The 26646-nt window shown below is 38.5% G+C and overlaps 1 protein-coding gene across 2 annotated transcripts in view; it reads right to left on the minus strand.

Annotated features, from left to right (window-relative positions):
- ADCY1 (adenylate cyclase 1) overlaps positions 1–26646 on the minus strand; it is a 165171-nt gene that overhangs the window by 31258 nt on the left and 107267 nt on the right. For both annotated transcript variants that reach the window (XR_011329229.1, XM_069809308.1), the window contains exons 6-11: positions 25442–25600; positions 24061–24202; positions 11565–11720; positions 7615–7809; positions 6140–6237; positions 2763–2847 (exon numbers count right to left, since the gene is read on the minus strand). Coding sequence is in view for 1 of the 2 variants with exons in the window: in XM_069809308.1 (XP_069665409.1) it covers positions 2763–2847; positions 6140–6237; positions 7615–7809; positions 11565–11720; positions 24061–24202; positions 25442–25600 (835 nt within the window). In the remaining variant the exon portion in view is untranslated. The remainder of the gene's footprint in view (positions 1–2762; positions 2848–6139; positions 6238–7614; positions 7810–11564; positions 11721–24060; positions 24203–25441; positions 25601–26646) is intronic.

Raw genomic sequence — 26646 nt, forward strand, 5'->3', positions numbered from 1 at the left:
ATTAAAAGTTTGAGGTAGTTATAGGTGAATCGACTTCATCTGGGCTGTGAAACATGCAATACAGCAATTACAGAAACATGTGTGATCTGCAAATACTGGCTTCAGTATGGATTAAGTCAATGTAAATGTAGGTGGGGAACAACCAGCGTAATATCAATAGATTTATATAAGCATATCATGGACCTGAGATAATTTGTTACACCAGAAACCAGTTTAACTATTAGTCAGCATCAGCAAAATATATCAGGATACCTGAGGTATATCATCTTTAATAAAATAGTGAGCATATTGTAGAACAAAAACCTCGAATTCTAAGAATCTCACATTGAAAAGCTGTGTCTCAAGGGAGGGGATACAGCACTGTCCAAAATTACACTACGAAAAAAGAGATAGACTATTTCTGCATTTATTCATCACTATCATACAGTTGAGGTTGGGAGGGACCTCAAGGGGCCCAAAAGTACTGTCTGCCTTGACCCCCAGGCCATTTTTGCACAGCTGGTCGGTCCCCAGCCTGTGTCATTGCAGAGGGTTCTTCTTTCTCAGAGCCTGGTCTGAGCATTTACCCATGATGTATTTTGTAAGATTCCTGTTGGCCCATTCTGCCAATCTATCTAGGTCCCCCTCAGTGGTCATCCTGCCAGTGTGTTGGCTGTTGCCCTGAAATCAGAGTCACCTGAAAACTTATGAGTATACTCCATGTCCTTCTCCAGGTCGTTGATAAAAATGTTCAACAGGACAGGTCCCAGGATAAAGTCCTGTGGTACCCCACTTATTACTGTCTTCCAGGTAGAGTATGACCATAAATTGCTATGCTCTGAATTGAGCATCCAGACGGTTTTCTACCCATCAAGTTGTCCACCCAACTAGATCAAAATCCTATGCACACAAGGTGGAACATGTGTGGTTTTATCCATATAAATAAAATACAAAATAATGATACTATGTATATGTGTATATATATATTCCATTAATTCAGTCTGCAACCAAGTAAGTTATCTACTGCTTGTTACAGAGAGAATCCCCGTAGTTCAAAGGTAATGCTGCACGGTTAATAGTGACAAAGCAAAATGCAGATTCAAAGACAGTGTGTCCTGACACATTGCACAGACACTCTTTTTTGTGTGTGTGGTATGTATATGTTCTAAATGTTGACATGCTAGGCTATTGTGTTAAAAAGGAAAATAAACCTTTAGAAGGTATGAGACATGTCTGAATTAAAACTCTGACTGACACTTAAATGGTTTATACTTCTCACTTTTGGTCATTCTAAGATTGCATCTGCTCTTTTATGATAGCAGAGCATTTTGGGCTTTATTTTCTTTGTTTTCTTTCATTTCTGGAATTTTTATTAACTAAACAAGTACTGTCAGATCCCCCAAATGCTAGGTAACTGGTATAGTAAAACATTATTATAGTGGTTTTATGAGTGAGGCCTTTAATGCTAAGGCATGGAGAAGTTGAGTCACTTGTCCAGTGTAAAATAGCAAATAAGTGCCAGAAGACTGATTAAAATAGGGGAATGACTGGTTTACAATTCTGTATTAATTATATGTAGAATATTCATTATCTTTTATTTATTATATAAGACAAATTTTCACCACAAAATGTCAAACTGTGATATTCTGAGGTTTTATATTTCTTTATTTTTCTAATGCTGGATTTGATCCTGTAAGGTACTGAATCTCTAGAGGAACCTGGAATAAGTTCAAATGCTGTTGACTGCCAAAACAGCTGGAACAAACCTTAAGTTTGCGCTAGCCCCAGGGAAGTGGCATAAAGAGGAGCAATTTCCTCCAAACTTCATCTGTGTTTCTACCGTCCATAGACAGAACAACAGATGATAAATTACTGTGCCTTTATGAAACAAAAGAGATCATCAAAATTACTCCCAAATAATTGTGTAAGTTTGTAAATAAAGATCTGCTCTGTACCAGATAGTCTGCTAATATACTATTTATGTTTCCATGAAAACAATTACTTTCCTCCTGCCAAAGGGCATTTTTTCTTAACTAAAAATTAGTGTGTGCTAATCAGCAAAGCTGATTAACTGTGTAGGTGTTTTCTCCTGATATTTGTCTGAAAAGACTAAATTTAGATTAAGCCACTATAGATTTTTTTCATCAGAATATTAGTCTGTAGATGTTTTATTCTGATCTGGAAGACCTAGTTCTCTCCTCCAACAACCAAATGTCCTTCTGCATCATTACTGTTGTGAAAATGTAATGCAGGAGAATTAATCATTACTAAAGGTTTTGAAAAGGCCAAGGGTTGCGTGTACAAAACATTGTGCTTTACCATCAAAACAGCTGCTGCTTTGGCAGGAAAAGTTTTGAAAACAGAGGGGAAGTTAGCAGGACTTTACACCCAGATACCAGTTGGAATGGAAGGGAGAATTGGTGTACTCTGTAGTCAGAAAGGAGAAAAAGTCAGGTTAAAGCAGCTGTTTATCTGAGCACTGGAATGATTCAGTAGCTAGTGATAGGTGTTCAGGGAAGACGTAGCAAAAAAGACAAAAAGCATAGCATTAATGGCACTGAATGCTACACTGCTGTAATGATCACTCATGTAAAAAGTCTACTTTCGGGTGAACCATCTTCGGTTTTGAAGTGCCTAATACATTATTTAGCAATGAACTTGAAAAGCACAGATTTCAGACTGTATGACTGTGTGAAGCATGCACTTATGGCTTCATATTCCAAAGGACAAACGAAGCATAGCCACCAAAAGGAAGAATAGTCATAAAATCTTGAATCACTTACTTGTACTCGTGTGACATGTAGGTACATAATACAAGCCACTAGGAAGCATATGCAGAACACCAGGAGAACAAGAACTATGGTACTCCTAGAAACAAAACACAGTAGAAGTAAAGCAATGCAACTCAGTAGCAGATGAGAACAAACAGCACAGGGGTCCTTCTGAAATGGTATTTTGAATGAATGGTGGAGGATCACCCCCTCACCCTTGCTGTAATGCTAACCGTTGCAGAGGAAATTTCACAGTGAAATGCACCGCTCTCAAGAATGAGAAATCAGTAAATGCTCTTATATAAGGTACCTACTCTGACCTCAGCAAGATCAAAGCACCTCAAAAATTCAACTGTATGGTATGTTAGGAGAGACACTTTCTAATTGTAGGCTAATGCAGAATATTCAGCATGATGACTCTTGCAAGTGGAGTGTGTAACCCAATTACTTGGCCTTGACAGCTGTGTAACAGTTACCAGATGCTTTTCTCTTCTAATCTCTCCTCAAAGATTCAGAAATCAGAGGTCAGTCAACTTAGTCACTTATCAAGCCAAATAAAATCAGATCAGACTGCAATCCCTTCTTCTAATGAAACAGAGCAACTCCTTCCTTTTGAGTCTTCCTCAATGGTTAGAAAAATCTTAGGTTTCACAAAGACGCTGTAATAATTCTTTTAATTCTTAATCTTCCCTCTCCTGATCTTTCAAAATAGGCTTGTTCTTCATAAGAAGAGAGGTGCAGGCCAAGCACTTCCCTCCTCCAGAAAACCCATGTTATTGGAACGATACCTTATGGATGTGAGCAAGCTGGTGCTTTGATTTACACTCAGGGACAGCCTGGCCCCAAGCCAGCCATGCAACCAGGGCCATGTGACAGCAGCATTAACATGATCTTCACACCTTCTTTTCTAGCCTTGTGAGAACAACCCAGCCAGTCCAGAAGATGTGAGCCATGGCTGCAGGCGTATATGTATCTCTGCCCTTGACCATCACTGGGGAAAGATTGCTTATATAGGGTTTCTAACAGTAGAAGAGTGCAATTCTGCTGTAGAATTTCTCAGTATTTGGCTTTGATTTCAAATTCATGTAACAATTCCCACCAATACACAAACAGCGAAAATTCTGTGGTGTAGTATGTGTATCCAGAACGGGGAGGTGACTAGATGCTCTCAGTGTGGATTCTGAATATACGCATTAATAGACAGCAAGACTCTCCTGTGATTTAGAGAATTGGCTTGTATTCAGGATGGTAGTATGCTAGAAAAAAATGCAGGGGACATGATTGCGACACCATCTTTTAAGGCAGCAACAGCCAGCAACTGACACTAGTGCTGAGTGGCAGAGATTTGGGTTGGCACCAGTAACAAAGGGCTACATTGTTTTTTAAAAATAAACCCAGCATAAGACATCAGAAAGATTCATCATCAGGGCTTTTAGTGGCTACACTGCATGTGTGCCTCCATAATTGGACAGCTTAGGTTGACAGGAACATAGCCTTACTTTCACCAACTCCATCTGGGGATATAAAATATGTCTTTAGCTGAGAAGCTGTTTTGCTCAGATGGTCATAGGAATTGTGAGAATGTCAAACCCGTTGCTTTCTGTGTATTTATGCAGCAACTGGCTTTCTTACAACATTTTCTTGTCTCTAGATTTTGAACCCCCTCCTTGGAATATTGTGATACATGTCAAACACTATTATTATCGCTTCTCCCATTATAGTAACACATTACACATCTTGTCTTGGCTTTTGCATTCTCTTGTCATGCTTACAACTACTTTGGCAATCTAAAGAGCAACTTAAAGCTCCAAGTTCAGTTGAGAGGGGAAATTTTCCAGTACTTCCAAAGTTTTAGGCTAGCTCATGGTTGCATCTGTGTCACAGTGAGGGAAGAGCCCAAGAAGACTAGGAATTTGGTTGTATGAAGCCATCACCAACGGACACTGGAAGAGAGCACTTAAGACCATTCAGTGGGTGTAACCCACTAACTAACCCAGTGATGAACCAGTCCATGTTCGTGGCCTTCAGTGGTCATGTTCTGCTGCAGCTTGTGGGTCTGTCAGATCAGAGCTTAGACTGAATCTCTGTCCAGCTGTTTTTTAAGTGACAGTACTTTTTGGACAGGTTACCAACTACCATACCATATGATTCTTGGGAATTCGTTCTAGTTTCAACTACACTAATACTGTTTGTCTCTCCTTGTTCTAAATTGCCATGTACTGCAGCTGGGATTCAGAATTGCGTGAAAGAGTCCTTAACTATGCTCCAATTAGTCAGTAGAGGTCGTTAGTCTGGAAATCAGATGATTTTTGTAAGTGACTTTGAATTCCTCAGATGAAAGTATTATATAACAAATTTAACATGTTTATTATTATTAAAGTAAAAAAGGAGTTTCTCAAACTTTCAATTAGAAATAATAGAATATAGGAGTAAGTATTATTCTGACTGGAGATTTGTGAATAGAATTTAAAACAGGATTTTCAAAAGCATTATCCTGTAGCCAGTTCTATTCCCACTGAAATCCTAATAATCAGTAAAAGTGAGGGGAACTTATTTTGAATGTTTTGATACTCTCAACTGAAAAAGTTTATTACTAATCATTTTTATACCTTGAACAGAATTATATCTATTTATTATAACCCCTAGAATTGAAAGTGACGTCTAATTATTTTTTTATTTAGTAACCATTCACATAGAATTGAAAAAAATCTGAAGTAATCACTAAACTATATCACTCAACAATATGCATCAGACACTCCCCAAATACATCATGAGTATTTGGTTATGTCTGCTTTAGTGCAGCCAAGGTCTGACTGCAACTCACGTGGGAATGGCCAAACTATGCACTAGGCAGTTTGTGTTGTGACAGCATTGATACCAAAAACCTCAATGCAGGCTATAAATTTGTGCTGAAAAGCTAGATGGATACTTCAGTACTTAGTTCCCGTTAAGCTCTGTATAGTTTTATCTACGTTATTATTAATACCTGAAGTACCTCTTCCAAAGCCAGCACAAATACATTTAGAAAAGCTGCAGTAACACCTTTGTAGTGCAGAAATGCTTTAAACAAGTTTAGCAGATTTCAGTGGGTTTGTCTTCTAGTGCATTCTTCTACCAAAAAAGAAAAAAAAAGAAAGGAAAAAAAAAAAAGAAAAAAAAGAGAGACAACAGGGAAGAAATTGTTTTAAAAAATATAGCAAAATGTGGCTCCTTTGGACAAACATAAGGGAGAACACTTAGACTGAGGGTATACCAACAGAGAATCTCCTGTCTGAGAAGATACTGACCTGGGTGCTAATTCCCATTCCAAAGACATTAATGTTTTGACCTGTGCAGGATGCTTGAAGATGTTCCACTTTGAATTATAATGGTAAAAGACAGAAACTTACTGTGGTATTATTAGAAGGTAGACAAGGCCAAATAAGGCAGCTAGAATTAGCGAGAGAACTACAGCACTGGTGAAGTACTCATCCTGAAGCTGGTGATACTGTTAAAGAAAGGAAGAAATGAAGACAGTGAGCATTTTATACACACCCAGCCACGCTTGTCCATTCTCAGTAAGAAAGAACTAGAGCCTAAAATAAAACAAGCCCCTACCCACTTTATAAACATACAAATAATCATTGCTTAATGAAAAAAAAAGGTGAGGCAAGTCTACAAAACATTCTCCTTGACAGCCTTCTGTTTCAGCTGCTCCTGTTGACTAGCTGTTTAGTTTTCAACCTGTAACTAGTCAAATCTGGGTTAGGCTCAGACATAACTTTATCTTTTGGAGCAAAATGGATTCAGCGATTTCTGAACCAGAAGGAGGTGGCACTCGCTTCTCTCCACCTACTCATCACAAAAAAAGGCCAAAACCTCCTTGGTGCTGCCTTTAAGGAGTCCTGTCACCTCACCTGCTCAGGACAGGACACTAATGGGTGGGCTGGAGGCAGCTGCTTATGAGACACACGGGCTCAGTTTTGAGCAATTACTGTCCCTGATTCCACTAAGCCACAGTCCTTACAACAGACACTTTTCAGGGAAATGCATGATTGTTTTCTCAGAAAGATCCAAGTTTCAATCTCATTTACACCAAAAGACTTTCTTATTTTGAAAGAAAACAATGACAATTAAATAGTAAATCAATGTGGAAACTTGAGAACTTAAAAAAATTGAGTCCAATGTGGCACACAGCCTTCTGACTTGAAACAGCAGTGACATGTACAAAGTGACTTACAGTTGAAAAATAAACACTACTGCCACATTAATCCAAAATCATATCACTTTTGCTTTTTCAAACACATAAACCAAAGGCTTTTTTTTTTTCCAATTAAAACAATTTGTATTTACAAACAAACCCCATACGAGGTAGGAACAAAGAGCTCTACTTTGTTAGCTTATATGCTTGCTTGTAAGTCTGGAATAAGTCTGCTGCTTTCAGCACAGTCACACTGGCATAAGATCACAACCTTGCCCAGAGATTTATGATATTTTAATATTTTCTAGGACTGATGGGCTCAATACTTATCAGCCTACATAAGCAGAGGGAAGCATCCTCCTGTCATTAACACTTCTCCAGAGCAGATGAGTCACTTGGCAGCCACATTGCCATGAGACAGCATTAAACAGGTGATGGAGGTCAGGCAGTTTGGAGAAGCAAAAGGAACGCCAAAACACAGGATGTGTAACTCTATGGGGGAGGATCTTGATGAGTAGAAAGATACTGATCTTTCTTTTTATCCCTTCCAAGTGCTTCCACAGAAGGTGGAGAGATTTAAAGATAGGGAGTAGAATTTAAATATTGTCTAAAACCAAACAAAAAAACAATGCTAGTTGGCTCATGGTTAGCGAAATCAGTAAAAACAATTTAAAAATCCCTTACTTTATTTTCACGCTCAATTTGTTTATACTTCAGGGTAATGAAGTTCAAGTCAGCCATCTCAGACTCAGTTTGCCGGGCCTCTATCAAACGGCTGATGTATCTGTTTACTCGAGTTCCTGGAGTGTTGTATACAACATTGGTAGAAAAAGAGGAACGATTCCTGAGTTTTTCAGAGGCTGTCCTTAATGCTCTCCTCTGTAGGACAGATGAAGAAAGAAGCACAGATTTTATTAACATTGAAATTTTTCATTGCTGTTCATACTATCTCAAGCTCACAGACAGGATGAGGAATCCATTAAGCAGAGCAACTACAAAAGACAGAGATCTTATCTCTGTGTGATTGCCATCTTTCAAAAACTCCCTAGCTGAAATCCCGATCTCATTAAAATCAATGAGAAAACCCCCACTGCATTCCAGGATTTCAATCCTCATCCACAGAAATTCTCTTCACATACTGCCCTGACACTTCTCTGCAACTGAGGAACTCATCAGTTTGATCCCAACCAGTGTGACTTTACCTAGAAGAATAATTAGAATTTTTTTCTTGATGGAAGACAGGGAGCTCTGGACATCCTGAACACAAGACAACCAGGCTCTTTATGATACAGGAAAAGTCCTACTATCCAAGACTGTCTAGGTAACAATACACACTTTGAAGAGATAATTTTCCTTAACTTCTTGCACAATGACCATATGTGAACTTCAAAGGGTCTGAAATATCAAGTGTTCCTATCTTTAACTCACCCAAGTGGCTCTCTTGTTAAGACCTCTTGGGTATGCCTTAAGTGCACTTGCAGATCCAGATGGAGCAGTCCAATAGATTACCAGAGCTCACCTGTGCCTAACTGGGGTTAATTCCTCTCTGCCTGAGATAGCACAACTGACAAGATGATCACTCATAGTCCTTCTCGGTGAAAAAGATTTATCACAGAGCGCACCTGAAAGGGATTTTAGACAATCTGTCTCACTTTTCACAGCGAGCACTCAGAAGACGGTGAGCAGCGTCTCAGCCACACTGGCGGTAACCTTCAGGTGAGGGCACTGTAACCCAACCATTACGGCTAGATCTGCACTAGTATGACTGCCCGTGCCCCAGCATGCTGAAAGGATCTGGGCCTTCACAAAATACTCTTGTAGAAGCGCATTTTTTAAACACAGAGTGAGAAAGATGTAGGCCAATCTTGTAAAAGAAAAAACAGTTACCTAATGGTTAGCACATTGAGCAGGAAGAAAGAGACATCAATTGAATATCCTTTTCACCTCAAAAGGGGTCAAGCCTTACTTCCCAGAATAGTTTTGACAGCCAAGCTCAGGCAAGTTGTACTATTTTTATACAGTTAAAGGAGTATTTTTTTACCTAACATCTGCAGAGTTCAGGAAGACAATTCAAAACATTATGAAATGACAAGTCTGCTCAGGGATAAGGACAATGTTGGCTCAGGATATAATCAGCAGAGTCTGTCAGCAAGCTGTTACAAAAGCACACTAAATTTTTCTCTTCAGAGCAGTCAGTACTTAATAGCCCACTCTTTAAAGGCTATACTACAAAATATCCTTTTAAACCAGATGGTAGAAAGAGGTGGTGACCGCCATTTAAGTAATTATTTAAGTAATTCTGCAGGAATGGCAGTTTCCTGTCTTGTTCCACAAGAAGTAGTTCTCGTGAGATCCTCATCAGTGAACACAGTGGACTACAGCAGTTCATTAGCTTACAGACAGCTTACATTAGCTTATGTTATATGTGTATTATACCTGAATATTTATGAACAGTGGGAAGGGTTAACTGCTGACTGACACTTCAGTTTTCTGACCATAAAGAAGAATGGACCTTAGCAAGGATGAAATAACTTTCCAAGTTCTGTTTTTCTGGCTTTATATGTAGAGGGCAGGTTATACCAGCATTAAACAATTATGAGGCTACTTGAAGCATTTTTCTTCAAACTATCAGATCCCATTACTTGTTGTCTGTGGTGTAAGAACTAATTGTTTCAACATGAAAAGTAATCTTGTGGACATATATGGATTAGAGCTTTGACATCCAATCTTCTGGGTTCTTTTAGCTATAACAGAAATCTTAAATTGCCAGTCAAACAACTATTCTAAATGCTTCTGAACAGAGATGAAGTTGTTCTCTTGCAGAAGACATTTGTCCCAAAAGTTTGTAAGGAAACTGAGTGCTTTCAGGAGTATTTTGGGGAATATACAATTTTGCTCTTCATAAAGCTAAAGAACAATTAGTTAGCATATGTATTGCTTAAGGTGCAGCAGAAAGTACATCTTTAGGGATTTTTTATAATCCAAATTTAAACCTATAGTATAATAATAGAGGTGTACAAAACAGCATTAAAAAAAAAAGAAAATACTTCTTTGCTTCAAAATCTGGAATGAGGGTAGACAATTGGAGTTATTCTGACAGATGGAATAAATTATATTATCTATTCTGCCGCTTTGAAATAGGGTTAAAGTTACTGTGTTTAATCAAAATAGCTGTTGCTCACATATAATTATTTTCACTAGGTCTCTTATTTTTATCTCTATTATTATTTCACACAGTAGACTTACATTATGTCTTATATGCAATCAAGATCCAGTATTTATATTTCTCAGAAATTAAATAAACAAACACATGGTACAGTAATGTGCTGGCTTCAAAGCCTTTATAGCCATAGCTTGTTTTACATGATTTGAGGACCGATATCTCTGAAGAAACCCTACATTGCCACACAGCGTATTTGTATTAAAATCATATATCATGCTCCATGATAAATGTTACGTATTAGGTACAAAAGCTCAGAACAACTGGTTCAGTTAAAGATAGCATTGTCAAACTTCACTGTAAATGTTCTGACATGAGAAAATTTTCATTGGATCCCTAGCAAACCCATATCAGGATTTTCTGCATATACTACCATATTTATACATACATATACACAAGACAGATGGTAAAGCATTGCACATGCTTCAAAGAATGTGTTAGTTACTTTTTTTAAATACTCAAAGAACAGTACTAATTCACAATTGGAAGGCTTTGTATGTGGCCAATTTCAAAATCAAATATGGAGTTTCTGCAAGTCTTCACTGAAACTGTGTTTTAAAGGAACTAACAGACTTTTCTCCCCTTTTCCCGCAGAATAAACACAAGCACATGTAAAATCCAAAATATAAAAGTTAGAATGCTTTCTGAAAGTTAAGATTTAGCATGAATCTTCAATAAATGTTCATTATTTAAAAAAAAAAAAAAAAAGGGTGGAGTATTCAGTCAAGATGAACGACTGATTCCAATGCCCACATGCCCTGCTTTGGAGCACTGGTGGAGTGACCTATGTAATATTGCCACCTGCTGGCAAAGAAAATGGAATGAGCAACTCGAAAAGTTTTTTCTCCATGAACTTCTGGGTAGATCCACATGCAGAAAAGGAAGTAAACCAGTATGTAAAGCAATTTTGAGTTATGGCATTACAAGCCATTCAAGAAAGTGGTATTCGTATTTTTATTAGAGACTTTTGTATTTAGGATTTGTATTGGGGATTAAGAGTTTTTTTGGCTAATCAGTTGCCCTTCATTTTTTAGAAAACCATCCAGAGATACAAAATTATTCTGTTATTTTGCATTTGCTGCCATCAGCTTCAGCCTGTGATGGATTCATGACGCAAAAAACCTGCTCTTGGTAATTGCAGAAAAAGCCTCAGAAACTCTAATTCCCTTGAAGGAAGCCCTTAATAGAAGCCACATAGGCCACCTGTGCTTGTTCAAGAGGAGCTCCAAATTTGAGGCCTGTTATAATTAAATTTTGTCTTTACTGTCAGAAGGCTGTGGGCATTAGAAAGCTCTAGCTCCAGCAGGAACACCAGGAACTCCTCTATTGGTTGGTCAGGTCACCCCATATGTTCTCAGAGCAAGTCTGCTTGTGCAGCCCTGGAACCGATGCCCAAAGAGCCCTCATGGATTACCTTATCATCATCCTCACACGTCATGACATTGGAGAAAGGGATCTCTGCTTTGAACATCTTACGACAGTGCATGAGCTGAACAAGCAGGTAGCAGACTGTCTTGAACTTCATTCTTTTGGCAGGCTTAATGTCTGAGAGAATCAGTCCAGGAAATATCTGTTGGTCAGAAAAATAGTATTTATTCCCATGCAGACATAAGATACCTGCAGACATTTACACTGTCTAGTGGTCAGAACAAAGCAATATTCTAATCAAGAAGCAATGCATTTTGATAAAGATCGTGTATTTGCAGATGAAGATTACTTCATCTTTTTTTAACCTGAGATATGAAGAATCTATTGAACAGACAGTATTTAAACACACACTTAACATTTCAGGAACTGTTTTCTACTTAGAAATGTAGAGCATAAAAAAAAATTTATTAACGACAAACTCATAAAAGAGGCAATATTTGTATTTCTTTAACCTTAAAATAAATTCTGGAAAAATACAGGAAAAAATAAGGAGAAAATTAGCGTTTTTATTAATTGATGTTAAAAAAATATAATTTCAGTCTTTTTCTTATTTCCTCATTTTGTTGCTTCAGCCACTGGTAAGCCCATTAAAATCAGAAAAGGATAGCTTTTGCTTTAAAGCAAAATACACTTGTATACATGCCCTAAAAGGAGACTGTGAGGCACTGAAATTACACTTTACATCTTATTTCTCCAAAGCAACAACTGTTATAACACAGAGAAATATCCTCAAAGGGTTGGGTATAATCTTTTCCTTTTACCATCGAGCTCCCCATTCAGCAAGGACAAATATTTTCTTGGTTAACTCTTAAGCATGTATTTAACTCTTGCTGACTTTAATAAACCCCTAGCACATGTTCAGACGCTTTCACAGATCAGAATAAGAGTGATCCTTTATTCTACCCTCAGTATTTATACCAGTCTTATTCATGCTTCTGGCATGTGGAATGTGTAAAGCAGTGTTCATGGCAATGTGGAAGGACCCCATGCCACCACAGTATGGGAATTTCAGCTTGTGAAATTAGTCTTTTCTGGAACAGCAAAACAAAGAAGCACAGAGGATTTGGTCCCTAGTGTTCCTAGGTACAAAAGACAGAGCAAATCACACTCCAAAAACTTTATTCAAATGCTCTAAACCCCACAAATGGCACTGCAGATTTGCTGTCTAGTCTTCACAATACTATGATTTACTACAGCACTTTACATCATTACTTCAATGATCAAGGAATGAAGAGGGAAGTAAACTGGAAGTATTTGTTTAATGCATGTTTTCATGGATACCTAAATTTAGAGAGACAAGGCAAATGACACTGTTTATATTCCAAATGGCATCTCAGGTATTGGTTTGCTGTGCTGTTTAACACATACAGCTATGCACTTGCATTTTCTGGAGAATCAAGGGTATATCCTATTGATCTACCACTACTCTGTTTAGTCAGTTACACTGTGGCTATGAAACACAAAAATGACTTGTGTATAAAAAGTTGCACATTTTCTATTAGCAGATGGCTATGTTATAAGCACGTGACATGTTTCAAATGTGGAAAGCTGCCCAGGTCTGCACATGTGCAGTTTATTGTGCCCTGAAAGGCTGGCTCAAGCCAGCTAGCGTCACCAGCACTGTACTGCACGGTCAACAGCTGGAATCTAAAACGACACTAGTGTACCTAGTGTCTAACCACTTGTATAAGTGATAGTTTAACAAAAGTCTCCATGAACAGATTCACAATATGATCTCTTTCTTTTGAGGGCTTTCTGGCAGAAGACTTACTGCTGTATTGCAATAACCACATAGAAGATACTGTACAAGGATATTCACATACTAATCATCCCTTAGGTATTCCTAAGGACACCAAGTAGATAGTTGTTAGGCCTATGTATGGCAGATACGATCAGCTTTTGAGCTACCATTCCCAACAGTTAAAACATACTTATTGGACAGGTACTCCACTTAAAAATTTTCCTCATGTAGCCATAATTCCTCTAGAAGTACCATGTATTTTACTCAGCCTCCCTATCAACCTTTTGATACAACAAAAATGAGCAACTTTCTTGGAACTCCCTCCAGTTTTGAATTTTGCTTCATTTTTTTCAAGACACAGAGATAAAAAGGGAATACACAGAAGTGTACAGGTGGACCGTATCTCAAGAGATCATTAGCTCTTCCTTTGCTCAAACCTTTCACTGTGGACATTGCCTTAACTAGGTCAACAACTTCAGTTTTAGGTCTCTATTAGGTTGGCTGGAAAAGACGCTCTTAAATAAGTACAGAGAGCTCCAGAAGCTGCCTGACAGCCTTCATTATGGAAATGTCACAGTAAAGGTGCAAGAGTGGCAAAGAATAAGTAGAACATCTTACTAGCAAAAGATTCAAGAAGGCATAACCGAGAAAGGTAAGCACATGGGCGTGACTATATCCTCCTACAAGGATTTGAAGTCCTGTGAAAAGAGAAGAATTTAGACTTTCCTCGCTGCAAACTTCTTATAACAGATGCATTTCGGAGAACAACCTGCAACTTGAAAACTTGGAAGTTTGGCTCAGGCAGTGTGGTCCTGTCACCAACACAGCTTTTCCTCAAACACATACTTTCATGCAGTTTCCTGACTATATCTTCAAAGAAGTAGGTAGAACATTTTTAGCTCATACCATTGACTGCTCTTTTTGTTTATAAATCTTATCAGCAGATAGCGTATCAATTGTATACACCGTTTGTATGTTGGAAATACAGGGGTGTTTTCTAGCTGTCTGGATGTCAAATAGAAGTCACCGAAAAAAATGGAGTAGTGTGTTTACTTCTGGGCTCCCCAGTACAAGAAAAACAGTGACAAACTGGAGCGAGTTCAGCAAAGATTCACCAAAACAATTAGGGTTCCAAAGCATACGATATATGAGAAGAACCCGAGGGAATTCAGTTAATTTAGCTGGAGGAAGAGAAGGCTAAGGAGGGACCTAATTGCTGCCTTCAGCCACCTAAGTAGCAGTCAGAGAGAAGACGGAGCTAGATGCATCCCAAAAATGCTCAGAAAAAGCCAAAGAGGCAATGGACATAGGCTGGACCAAGGGAAATTCCCATCTGATACAAAGAACAGGAGTTTTAACCGTGAGGAGGATCATGCGCTGGAGCAGGCTGCCCAGAGGGGCTGCCACATCTCCAGCTGGGGAAACACTCAGCACTCGCTCAGACGAATTGCCCTGAGCAACCTGCAGTTTCCAACGTGGATCGAGCTGCAAAGCTGGCCTTGCTTTGAGAAGGGAGGTCAGCCATGTGACCTCCAAAGGCCCCTTCCAAATTCAGCTACTGCGCGATGCTATGAAAACGTGTGGAACACATATAGCTACAGCTCTTCGTGGCTGGCCAAGAACCTAACCGCTCAAAGGACACTGCAATACACACATCAGGCACACTGGCAGTTCTCAGATCATGTATAATTTTATATATAGCTTTTTCTTTTTTTTTTTTTATTCTGGTGGTTGCAGGACATACAGATTCTGCACTGGGACTGAGGATTTTCCATTCTACTATTATATATACACAACATCAAAAATACAAACAAAGGAATTCTCTCCCACATTCATCTCACAAATCATGTCCCTTTTTTATTATTACTTTTACAGCAGAACAACACTTTTGACACAGTGTACTTCTGAGTGGAATATTCAGGTAATCTCACTGTCTGCTGTAAGCCTCTGATAAAGGCAAGAAATGCTGTACAGTCTGTTAAAACAGACTTTAAAAAAAAAGCAAACAAAAAACGCAACCCCAATGTCTTTCAATCTGCCTTTTCTCTGAACTCACCCCAGGCCAGCATTACAGGAAAGCTGGACTGCAGCATTCTCATTCCAGCTCATTTTGTCAATGTATTTTACTTTCACACTTCTTTTTGACCCTCGGGATCGTCTCTTATTCGTTCACTGTTCTTTTGCTTCATAATTTTAAGGTGGTGGTTTGCTGCAACACAGCTGGCAAAGAAGGTTAAGAGCTGGGATCTTCTAAGAGAGCACTCTGAAAGCAGCCAGACTATCTAGAGCTTAGTGAGTGTCTTTAAGTATGCAGAAAACAAACTAGCGCTGATTAGAATTCTGGGAAAACACCCCAGTGTTTGAATCTCATGTAAGGGATTCACTGGTGCTTATCTGGGACTCTCAGAAACAGCAGCAGACTGTTCCCCTGACTATATTCAATCTTAGTGCTTAAAATGGCATGGGAAAGAAGATACTAATGACATTCAAAACACATTTACAGAAACCATAAATGCTGTAGCACTATGTCTGTCTGTGCTTGCTGTCTTCAGGTGGGCAGGACCATGCCTCTTGGTAGTAGTGTTTGCTCTATTACTATCTGCAAGCCATCTTGTCCTGAGATAGGTGAGCAAATTTTTTTTTTTTCTTACAGTTAATAGCATCAGACATTGGCTGTTTCATCCTTTTCCATGGCCCTTACGATATATTTTGCTTATCACACCTCAGCTGTCTGTCAGGAAAGTATATTGGTAATTTTTACCAGTAAATAATAGATTCTATTAAGACAAACCCTTAACATTCAGAATGTTGTGGCCACTTTCTTGACATAGATGTAGAAAGTTTTTAGCAGCTGTGAAGACTAAAACAATCTCTAGGAGATCAATAACAGAGAAAATCTTATACCAGTGCCCTACATTTCTCCCATCTACAGATTCCACGTTTCTGGAAGAAGAAAAAGAAGGGAGGAGGACAATGTTAGAACACATAACTAATTCCACCATCACTGACAGGCCGAGCTGCGGGCTGTCACATTGACGATGATGCACTAGCAGCTTCACAGCAACGGCAGAAACAATCCTGAGGATGTAGAGCAACACACTCTGCAACACAAGCATCATTCCTCTGTCTGTGTTTGCTGGGTGGTAACACAATCAGTCTACTTCCAGTGTCAGGGTGTGTATATTCCAACAACTTGAGCAAGGCAAAGTCTCAGGCACAGATCAGTCCCTGCCCAGATACAAGCTAGAACTTCCCTCGAGAGGCTGTGTGTTTATCTGTTCAATCAGATCTGCTGAGGTATGTCGAAGGTGTTAAAACCTGAAATGCCCAAGTTATGCATCCAGATCTCTAGTTAAGGTTCCTCTGTAGGAGCTTTCAGCCACGGAGAGCAAAGACCACCCCGGACTCTCCTAGTCATGGCAGCAGTGGTAGCTGCAGATAGTCGTCCATTTGAAAGCAGAAATCATCAGTGTGTGCCCAGCTATGGACTCAGATGCCTAACTTGGGGCATTTCAAATTAGAACAATTTTGTCAAATACTTTTTTGCTTGCTGTGCGCTAGCAAAGGAGAGTTTGAGTAGTTGGAAAAGTTTTCACATGCCCTGCGTTAACTGTAAAGCTTTTTTCTTCTCTTACTACTTAGAGTTTAGAAGTCGGAGCTCTAGCACTCCATAAGGGCTGGTAAGCATACGGTCGCTTAAGTAAAAATATCCTCAAAATGAATTAGTCCAGAAAGCTGACAACTTACAAGGACCGTGAAAACTTTCTTGAGACAAAGTGGAATGGATATTTTCAGAAGAGCCAGATGCAAAAAAATCCTAGGGATCTGCTAGCCATATGGATGGATTTATTGGGCCATAAGTGCTCTGTGGAAAATACAAAATTTTACACATTTGGAAAAAAACAGGAGAATCTGAGAACCGTGTGGCACGTTCACGTAGACCTAACCAGAAATCAAATTAACTTTGCAGAGAAGGAAATTTCCTACAAATATAGATGGAACTTCAATCTGAATGGAAATAATAAAATAAAAATAATTAAGTACAATAATTTTAGACCTATTGTTTCACTCAGTTTACTTTTTTCCTTCTGTAGCCTTTTTTTCTTTTGTTGTTGTTCACATGATGATGCCAAGATGACATCTTTTAATCAGGTCAGACAAAATCTAACAAACTGCTATCAAAAATCAAATTGCTTCACTTTAAAAAGTTAGATGAAAGTATTATTAAGACATAATAGAAAGCATCTCAAGAGTGTATATGAGCAGTTACACTTGTGAAACATGCTAGCTGCTAACAATGATTCACAGGTGAAAGTGATTCACCAACAAAGCAATAAGGCAAGCACATGTAGTTACTATGTATTTTATCCACACAAAGCAAAAAAGCCATCATGATTCTATGTTGTTTTCTCTGGGCTATACTGCATAAAGTTCATTCCACCCTGGGGAAAAACAATCAAATCAGCCACAGGAAAGAAGCAGACAACACCCAATGGTTGGTGGTGGAAAGATATGGAGCCTAGTAATTTATTTTAACATAGAAGGCAGATCATCTGCTTCATGCAACAAAGCTATGCTGATTAACAGTAAAGGAGGATGTCAAAAAATACTGCCTTTTCAAGCAGCGGAGTGATAGAAAATTTGTTTATTTCCCTGTTACTCCTTGGTGACAGGACTGCAACGCAGAAATCTAAAATCACATCTGTTTATGCTAGATGAAACAACAACAGATAAAAGTGATGTGACAGCCTTTGCCACTTTTCTTGCAGCTGTTGTCATGCAAGTTAGAATGAATCTCAGGTTGCCGAATTTCTGCCTATTCATCATGAGTCAAAGAAATTAACTGATCAACCTTTTGAGCTGTTAAATCCATCTGCAGTTCACATTATGCCACAGGTGTGTAGTGTAGATAATTGCTCTAGATATTTCCGACATTTGCAAGAGTTTTCACATTTTAAATAGTATTTTCCAGAGGATGCTCCTGAGCTTACTGAGAGGATTCCTGAACCTTCAGGCTTTCAGCTGAGTTTTCCTGAAATCATAAGACTGACAAAAGTGCTCTCCTCTTCCTCAACTATTGCTTTAACTTTTCTTTTCAAATAGACTGCTGGTAGTTTGATTTGGCTATAATTATTTTTTGGACAAAAATAAAATTGAAATTTTAGCCGCCTGCGTTGGAACGTTTAGGGCATGATTCAACACAGCAAACCAGGCAGGAGACAGAGCATCATACCTCTAACCAGCATCCACTTCCTTCCAGCTGGATAACTAAACAAGGATGCAGAAAAAAAACTTTAGACCCTTTCACCAGGGATTTTCAGGATGGTCACAGCATTACTCAGAGACTTCAGACAATAGAGCAGGGCTGTCCAAGCTACAGAAAGGATTTTCTGAGACTGCCTGACATGGCTTTGTATGTACATGGTGCGGTAGGACAGAGAAATGTCAGCCTTTTCAGAGAAACTTCTAGTTTCCACGGGCAAACAGATGTGGTACTCACTTTCAGGGACGTTTCATCAATGTCCATCACTGTGTGCTATTCAAATAGTAGATGCAGATACCATGTGATTTACATTGCCACAAATAAAAGACAACTCCTATCTTTGAATACAGTTAGTCAGTGAATAACTCACTAGCACATTAGTAGAGATTTTGCAGATGGTGATTAGCAACCTGTTGGAAGCTAATTACTGATTATATTTGAGGTATGCCGTAAAATCCAGGAGACACTTATGAATATATAGGAATCATTTATAAGTTGTATCAATAGCGTTTCCCTATGATTTTTATAATTTTTATCACCCCCTTTCCTGGACATAGCTCTATTGCTTCCTGTTAATGGTCTAGAGCGTTATTTGTCTTTGCCTTAGCTCTGGAGCTGGCAAAGTTACTCAGTGCAGCAGGTTCCCTTAAGCTGGCAATGAGTAACAGTCATGGCAGGTCCACTTCTGTAAATGCAAAAACTAACACCTTCTGAGAAATCTTTTCCCTCACAAAAACTTCATCACTTCTGACCACTGCTTGGCTATCTGTAGAAGAATGTTAGGAATTTCGCTTAATTGTCTGCGCTGGGCTGTTTTCTCAACTGGTGAAATTAATGAGCCTTTTCAAAACTAGAGAGGTGCCTTCAGAGTGTGAATTGCTGCAACAAACACAGAGAAGCCAGCCCAAGGACAACACCAGGCGGTTATCACGGAGGCTGTGGCTGAACCTTAGGAGGTGCTACCCTGCAGGAGAATCATACTTTCTAGAGCAACCATAGAAGGGAAGTAGACAGTCCAGCTAAGCTCACTACTTCTGCTGTGCTTCTAGGAGCCAGCTATGCCAGCTGTAAAACTGAGGCAAAGACAATTTGACTAACGTCAGTGCTGACAATGAAAGAACAAAGAATTCTGATGAAAGCCAGATCTGCTCTATTAAAAAAAAATTAAATCAAATTTTAAGCATACACTCTGAAAGTCAGAACAGGATTAGTCAGGTAGATTACCAAGGAATCATTAATGGAAAAAGTTACTTAGCTGGGTCTAAGCAGAGTTACAAAGTTCTTGTAAGGGGCTCTGAGATTAACAGATCTGACCCAGATTTCTGCCCTCCCCCGCCCCCAAAATAAAATCCAGAACAGTAGTATTTACAATACGCCAGAAAGCTAGGACATTTTGAAACTAAGAGAATGTCCATGTATCTAAAGCGTAGAGTACGGATCTTGTGAACATTTAATATATTAGAAAGAGATCTGTTTTTCTAACTGGATCAGACCTGTTTTATAAGTCCAAGACATTCATGTATGTGGTCAGACTTGTGGCTAGTTACATTACCAAACTTTTCAAATCTTGTCTCAGTGCAATTAATTTGGTCACATCACTGTAAGTTTTGGTATCAATATAAAATATCATGAAAACATAATTAAACTTTACTTAAAAGAAGTGTGCTGGCATTTTCAGAAGTAGAAGCTTTGTCAGGGCATTATAATATTTTGTGTTATATTTTAAAAGCGTGTTTGCATAAGTTTTTAACTATGATGGCCAGCAAAAAAAATTTAATTTATTTCAAAAAAGTTCTGTATGCCTTTGGAAATCAGATGAATTATTTAAGTCTGTTTAGAAGCTGAATGTTATCCAGTCAAACACGCATAATTATTGCTTAATAATAATAATAATAGATGAATATAATCTCTACCAAAATAAAAACTGTAACAAAACAAAAAGAAAAGTATTCCCTCAGTGGTCACTTAGAAGTGCTTTACTTATTAGCTTATACACCAACCTAGCAATCAGATCACAAAATTGTGGTTGTTAGCTGATTCAATAAAAGATTAAAAAAATTGAGAATACTTTATAATTTGTTCAGATTTAAAATGTAACTGGTACACGAATGAGTCGTCTTATACTGTTATTCTCATTTTTGGCTTGGGCGATATTTGTCATGAACGATCTTCCTGTCAGACCAAATATGGAAGAACGTGAGGTATGTGTCTTCTAAATAAATAAATAAAATGTTTAAAAAACCTAAGTGGGCCTATTTACCTTTCAAATTCAACAGATTCTTGGCCATCTGTTGCTGTAACATTGATTTTCATTCCTCTTGGCATCATACCTGCTAAAGTCAGTTCATATTAATGTCAGAGATGATGCATAAAGAATAAAAAATGTGTCTGCATTTCAGCTACTGAGGCTCCGGAGGAAGGAATACAATATTAAACCAACAGATACCTGAATTCACCTAAAGAAACTCCATCTTGTCTGTGCTTCATGGGTAGCCTTCTGTTTCTACGTCTCTGAAGAGTTAATGACTGAATCAGGGTAGGAGGGGACAGCAGGTGTTTATTTTGAAGGTAAATATACTATTATGTAGCTCGTGGTCCAGTGATCAGTATGCAAGTATACGAAGACTGGGGACAGCTGTGATGTACTGTGACAAACAGCAAAGTGACATGCTGATTGATCTGCGAGCCCAGTGGAGAAGCCAGTCAATACCAGTAAAATTCATGAAGTGTCCTCTGCCAGTTTGGCTGACACACCATTGATGCATGTCGGAGAGCTAATGTCGTTAGCCAAGCTGTACTGCAGCACCTGCCACTTCCACAAACCCATCAGTGACACCCATGGGTAAGATGGCATTTGGTTTGTGTAGCTGATGACAAACCAATCAGTCGTTTCTCAGCAATCACCAGTAGTTTCTCAGCAATCTTGCAAAGACAAAGAAATGTGTGCTCACACAGTAGTAGGCTCTCATCCTTGCACATTAAACATGCATTGACCTGGTTTACTTTAATATGTGAATGTCAAGCTTCTGTTCCTCAATCGCTAGTTTATGCAGCGGAGTTGACGCAACACAGTTTCTATATGTAATAGCCATATTTATCCTCTTTCTACTTGTCTCTGTGCACCAACCTATCAACAATTTCCTGAAATTCAGCTATTTCTTTTCTCAATATGAAATGAAACCTGATACGTAATAACATAGGAAATGAAATTATACATAATGCTGTAGGAGTGAAAACAGCAGAAAACCAAGACAAACAAATCTAACAGCAAGAAGCAACACATCTACCTTAATTAAACCCTCCCTTACGTTTTCTTCTTTATTGGGATTAATTCATTTAGGAACTGATCTTCATTTCAAGAAAGCCACCAGAAAAATCTCTCAGTGATTGCCAAAACAGAATCTAGTCCACTGGTTTTCTACCTGTTTTCTTTCATACCACCTAAAAACAAATCTAATCATATATACCAGCAGAAGAACAAAATGTGAGATTGCATCATTTTCACAGCAGATGAGAACACTTCATATCTCTAACAACAAGGTGCTTTAGAGGAAGTGCATAAAAACACACACTTGCAGCATCCTTTCCGGGGTAAAACAACAGGAATTTTCACTCCCAGAATCAAATTCTGCTGGTGACTGGACTCCCAACATCCCATAAAACCTCCCTGAGTCATCAAATTCAGACCAAGAAACTGACTGCAGGTATGGAATTCAAGATGACCTGTTTTCCCCTGGTTACATTTTTGTCAAACATCCATTGGCTAACACCCTCAAGCATGGAGCTTTGACATCACTTTAAAACCTCACCTGTATTGTTTTCATACTTACTTTCAGAATTGGGTATTATAATTTTCCCTCTAAAGGTCAAATCCCTGAATGAAACTTGTTTGGGCAGAGTCTCAGAAGATAAGGGTTGCAAAAGTTTGTATCCCAAGTTGTCTGGCTGAGATAAAGAGCAATAAAGTTCCTCTTGGCCTGTAAACTGTTATGGCAGATAACTTCTAAGATAAAGCTTCATTTGATGTGGAAAATGTTGGAACAAACTGAATATGTTTAAATGATGATTACGGACTTTCAAGACTCCTATTGAGATCAACAACATTTTGTAGCAGAACTGCCCTAAACTTAGTAACTGGTTGAGGAAGAAAGGTGTGACTATAAATGAACCTGTTGGAAAACCATTGTCACCATCTTCACTGCATGCTGAGACTCAAGATATTGCCATCACAGTGCTGGGCCTCTGTTCTCCCTATCCTGACAATCTGGTTAGAACAAGGAGTCACATCCATCTCCATCAGGGGTGGCTAAATCCTGAGCAACATCTAAGAAATGAAGTTCCCGCTCAAATGAGCTAAAATCTTCTCTCACCTTATTCTTTCCACACTTTCCATTTTCTGTTCTCCACCAAAAAGAAAAGAGCAGAAAACGTTATTGTCCCTCAACAGCACTGCTGACTTACTCCTCTTTCCCCAGTAGAACTTCAGGGGTCTGACAAAAGGAAGGAGCTGAAGGGAGAGGGGAGCTTAAAAAAATTTGGAGGGAAGGCCAGCTAAGATAAGAAAGGGATGACCGAAATCATTGTGGGAGTCTGAGGTGACAGAGCAAGCAAGGAAAACATTCAATTTGTCATGAGCAGCTCAATGTAGCAGGAGGAAAAACCACGCATGTTTTGGACAGAGGATATATTACTTGTTGCAGTAATCTTAGAAAATTTACTCAGCTTCAGCATAAATACCTGATCTGTGGTACAGTGGTATATAAATTCGAAAGCAGGATGGTTGACTGCAGCCTCTTCCTCTGACCTGGATAAAAGGGCTTGTGTTGTACAGCTTAGCAACACGGCAGCTTTTCCAGACTTCCAGGGGATGTTAGTTCAATCACTGCTGAATTCAATTCACTAACTTTTCTGCTGTGGGCATGACATGTCTGTAAATGCTGCTTTTTCTGTGCCTATTCATTGAGGAATCCTCCAGGCCCAGTAAAGGAGCCACCAGTACCGTAAGTGGTTGTAGAAGAGGAAAGGAAAGCATGGGTAAAATGGCATGGGAAATGAAAGAGTAAAGAAAACTAGAAGAAAAATAGCCAAGATGTTAGCATTAATATTCTGAAACACCCTTTTGAAGGGAGGATGAAGGGAAGAGTGAATTAAATTTTTGGAGTAATATATCATATAGTTTCTGATAGACCAATTACAGAATCTGAATAAAACAACAGTTTTCTTTTTGGGGAGGTAAAGGGAAAAATTGTTTTATTTTTAACTTCAGAAGTAAATTGATCATCTTCTCTATGTAACATTCAAGGTTAGCTTTTTTAGCATTCCTGCCTCAGTCAAAACCAGAAGATCTAATTTCAAGAATGTTTGAAGAGCTTTTAGAAATAAGAAATACCAGTACTGCCTCTGCTTTCAGAATATCACAGAACAGTTATTAAATTACAAAAACATATCACAGAATAAGCTAGAATTCACGAAGCTTACCTTCCTACGATGAGATGGCACAATAAAATATGTTTCAATATTATGCTTCTTCAAGAAACTATTCCTTTCATGACCATATCCTGGTTCTACCTCGTAGTCCCCATTTAGGCACTCTAAGGTGGTCTTTGTAATGTGAACTTTCCTGCAGAGAAAAATAGGACATTGTTGTTTAAAGCACAGATACATTATGAGCTAGTTGCTCCTGAAATACACTCCTGTGTAGAAGATCATAGAGAGGTCAATTTACGTGCAAACCCCTATTTTTGATGTAAAAAAATAATTTTGTTTTGTTTTTTCAGCCAAATAGAACATAGAAATATTTCTATTACATGCATTTTCTAAACTTGAGCAGAGTGAACAGCAAGATCACTGTTGACCATCCAAACACGTGCAGATTTGTTGATTTGTAGAAAGTGAAAGTCTGCACATCATCTTCTACATTTTGTGGCCTTCTTAAGTGTTTGCCTCACTGCCTGCTTGGAAAAACATCCTGCTGTTTGAAACTTGTGACGTCACACTCTGAATCTCTCCTGTGCATAAAGAAGAAACTTCTTTTTCCTCTATTAGACATGTGTTCAGATTTTTTTCACTGGAAAGCCTTAAGGTAAGGAAAATACAAAATACACTGCCAAAATTGGCTAAGGCAGACATACGTAACAATCAGAAATTCACTCATCTTAACCACAAAGATTAAGAGGTTCTATCGTCCCCCTGTTCAGCAAATCATGTTCTTCTAAAAATCCAACAGAGGATGGTAGGCCCCAGTCCAAATGTGGTTGCACACAGAAGCACACCCATGCACCTTTGCGAGAGTACACTGTGCTTTTAAACTGGGTCCAAGGAGTACTTAATTCCAGGAGGTGCCCCAGGGGTTGGCTGCAGGTTTATGTGCTACTGTATCATTTGCACAGACACCATCAATATCTGAGTGCATAAACAGGTGTTTTTTTCTATAGCATACTACTAGTGTTGGAAATCTTGCCATGTAAAAGCAGTAAGGCACACCCCCCCCACGTGTAGAGGTGCAAGGGTAAGCATTTCCTGGAATAACTAGAGGGTTTTATTTTTATAACACGAAGTGGTGAAAGCCTAGCATTCCTACATCCCCAGCATTGCCTCATTCCTACTCTTTATATTTGGCAGCTTCTAATGAGGATTTTATCCGGGAATGTTTTGCTTCTAATCTAACCTATTACTAATGTAAATATCAAGATCATTTGGAGAAATCCACAGGATAAATCAGATAGTACGTTAGTTGCTCTTACCAAACACAACCTTTCTTATCAATAGCAATTACAGTGCAAATGCCTTAAAGAAGGAATTAAGTTCTTCACCCATACAGGTTTCTGTTTCTTTTTCTATGGTTCTTTCTCAGACTTACCCAGGCAGTCCTCCAGCTTCCATTACATTAGCTAAAGTCACATCATTTGACCAGACATCATATTGCCATTTTCGGAGACCCAGCACCCCACAAAGCACCCTGCCTGTATGCAATCCAACTCTCATGTTGAGATCAACCTCTGTGGCTTCTGCAACAGACCTGGAATACACAGCATCAGAATATTAGTCTTTACACAATGACATTGCTCTTGATTTTCTTCTTCTCTCCTTCCCCCAAAGTTAACATATATATACATGACTGAATAGACAGGATCTTTTAAAAATCTCAAATTATGTATTCGGGTACTGTTCTTTTTCTTCACTAGTTTCAAAGCCCCAGTTGTAATTCAAAAGAAATAATTTTCTTGGTCATATTTTAATTACTGTTGAACCAAAATCTTAGTATTTCTAAATTTTTTGACCTAATACATACAAATTTAATTTTCCAGGTTTCAAGGAAACCCAGAAAAGGTTATGTTTTGTTACATTTAATAAAAGAAAAAAGAAATAAACTGACAATAAAGGAAGTGTAGTAAATGGTTTTGTCACGAAACTTCCCCAAGACTATATACCTTTTAGGTTTTATTTGCCACTTTTGCAGTACTTGCTATCGTCCTACAGAAACTTAGATATTTTACTGGGAGATAAACAAAGAACTTTCTGGCTGTAACTCAAATAACTCAGAGACAGCCAGCTTAACTTCTGCACTTCCCTGTTTATCTTGCAACTCACATATTTACTTTTTTTTTGTCATAAATGTTCCTGTTTCCCAGTGCGTATTTATTTCAGCAGGATGACAAGCAACCACAGCGCGATTGTTGGAATCAAAAGAAGATTTTTTTAAACTATCTTATTCAGTTTAATTTTAACCTGACATGTAAGTAAGCAAACATGTTTCAATTCTACCATTACTCCAGACTGCTTTCAACTCAGTATTAAAATGGGCTACCTGGCTTCTTCTTTTTACCAAAAAATCTCTGTTAATGTTTCTCCTTACCCTAGCCTTGGGTTTACTGGTTGGTAGATTTTTCTCTAAATCTTTTTTATGCCCCCCCCCCCCAATCACTCATATAAAGATCATGCCTGATCCTATATGGGCTAACTGAATTTCCTCATGAAGTAGTTTAATATTAAACACTAAGGAAAAGATTGGTCTTGTGAGTAAAATAAAAGCTTGAGTCACTCAAGACTTGCATTTAATTTCTC

The sequence above is a fragment of the Haliaeetus albicilla genome, chromosome 21 (assembly GCF_947461875.1).
Source record: "Haliaeetus albicilla chromosome 21, bHalAlb1.1, whole genome shotgun sequence".
NCBI classification, from domain to species: domain Eukaryota; kingdom Metazoa; phylum Chordata; class Aves; order Accipitriformes; family Accipitridae; genus Haliaeetus; species Haliaeetus albicilla.